We start from the raw sequence: 2,143 nt of genomic DNA, 5'->3' as shown, positions 1-2,143 counted from the left end.
TTTTTGGTTCATAGGATGGACAACCTGAAATTTTCTACACATTTTGGAATTCAGTCACTCAGGCACTTTCTTCTCAATTTCATACAGCAACAGAGTGTAAGTTTGCTGTTTATTTGGCAAAAGTAAAGTTTTTCAGTAATTTTAAAATTCGATGTCAAAAAGTTTTGTTCTGTTGGTTTACAAAATATTTTTTATTGTTAAAACTTCTGGGTAATTGTCATTTCTTCTACATGTTTAATATAGAGTCTCTTAGTCATATAGTCAGTTTTGTAATCAGTAAACAAATTTTTTATGTATTTTTATAATTAGTATTTAGAAAAAAATTCTCCAGAAGGATAAGTCAATTCTCCATAATTCAAACATTGGAAGAACTCTGAATATTTCCTATATAGAGGGTGTAAAGCAATTGATGTTGAAAAATTCAGTTCATGTTTTTAGAATTATTTTAATTCCTAATTAAAAGACGTAAAAATTCAGAGACTTTACAACTTTTTCGTTATTGTTAAAAATAAAGATTTAATGAATGATCAGATGAGATATCTACATCATGAATTAAAAGTTGATCATTCAAATATGATCCACAAAGCTTTTTCTTAATTTGTTTATGTCATGAAATAATGGCACAGGGTAAGTCTAAATAATGAAATATGCAAATCGGCTAGTATCTTATGCATGTTTGTCTAAATACTTTATATAAGAACATTGAATGTACCTGGGCTTTTTAAAATGGGTTAACAGTTTGTTTCTAGTTAAATTTTTATTCACAAACATTTGCTAAAAGTACCTACTATATGCTAAACATTATTTGGTCACTGGGACCCCAGAGTTGAATAAACTACTCTTCTTGCCTCCCTACTTCTTTCTAATTAAGTATGCAATTTACGATAGCAACCGCAAAAGAGGTCTTCATTTATTTGTAGTAAACAGAACTTAAGTAGGTGGTTTATTTAGGACTGATTTACTCCATTTACTTGTGAATTGCACTACTAATCTTAGGAGAGAATATTGTGTATCTCCCTGCATTAGGTTTGTATTTCTAGTCAGCTTTATTGAGATAAATTTATATGCAATAAAATTCACCAATTTTAAACATAGAATTCTACGAAGTTTGACAAATGTTTACATTCATATAACCATCATCACAATTAAGATATAGAACATTTTCATTCTCCCCAAAATTTCTCTTACGTACTTTTGCAGTTAATGTGCTACTTCCAGTCCTTGGCTCCTGGCAACTAATGATCTGCGTTCTATCACTATATTTTGCTTCTAGATTTTCATAAAACTAGAATCATACAGTATGTGTTCTTTTGTGTTAGCATAGTTATTTTAAGATTCACCTGTGTTGTCGCATATATCAGTAGTCCATTTCCTTTTTGTTATTGAATAGTATTCCATTGTGTGGATATATGCCACAATTTTTTATCCAGTCCCCAATTGGGTAACAACTTGGTTGTTAGCCCTTTGGATTATTATGAATAAAGTTACTATGATTATTTACATACAGGTCACTTTTGTAGACATATGTGTTCATTCTCTTGTGTAAATACGTAAGAGTGGAATTGCCTAATCATTTGGTAAATGTGTGTTTAACTTTGCAGAAACTGCAAAACTATTTTACAGAACGGATATGCCATTGTGCATTCCCATCAGTAATGTGGAATAGTTCCAATTGCTCTATATTTTTGTCAATCAATGATATTGTCAGTCATTTTCATTTTAGTCGTTCTAAAATAGATGGTGTGTGTGTAGTGGTTTTTCATTGTGGTTTTAACTTCCTCTAGCCTAAAGACTAATGATGCTTTCTTAGTCCATTCGGATTGCTGTAACAAAATACCACAGACTGGGTAATTTACAACAGAAATTTATTTCTCAAAGTTCTGGAGGCTGTAAGTCTAAGATCAAGGTGCTGGCAGATTGAGTATCTGGTGAGGGCCTGTTTCCTGGTTCATAGATGGTACATTCATACTGTGTCCTTACATAGTGTAAAGGGGCAGGGAAGCTCTCTGAGCCTCTTTTATCAGGGCACTAATCTCATTCATGAGGACTCCTCCCTCTCGATCTTATCACCTCCCAAAGACCCACCTCCTAATACCATCACATTGGTGCTTCGGTTTCAACATATGAATTTTGGGACACACAA

At 32.3% G+C, this 2,143-nt stretch overlaps 1 protein-coding gene across 1 annotated transcript in view; it reads left to right on the top strand.

The window, feature by feature from the left end:
* Positions 1 to 2,143, top strand: part of COG5 (component of oligomeric golgi complex 5) — a 421,822-nt gene that overhangs the window by 270,985 nt on the left and 148,694 nt on the right. The window contains exon 11 of the mRNA XM_012650297.1: positions 15 to 96. Coding sequence (XP_012505751.1) covers positions 15 to 96 — 82 coding nt within the window. The remainder of the gene's footprint in view (positions 1 to 14; positions 97 to 2,143) is intronic.

The sequence above is a fragment of the Propithecus coquereli genome, unplaced genomic scaffold, assembly GCF_000956105.1.
Source record: "Propithecus coquereli isolate 6110/MARCELLA unplaced genomic scaffold, Pcoq_1.0 Scaffold32, whole genome shotgun sequence".
Lineage (NCBI taxonomy): Eukaryota > Metazoa > Chordata > Mammalia > Primates > Indriidae > Propithecus > Propithecus coquereli.
The sequence above is the reverse complement of the archived record's forward strand: the minus strand, read 5'-3'. Positions and strand labels throughout refer to the sequence as shown.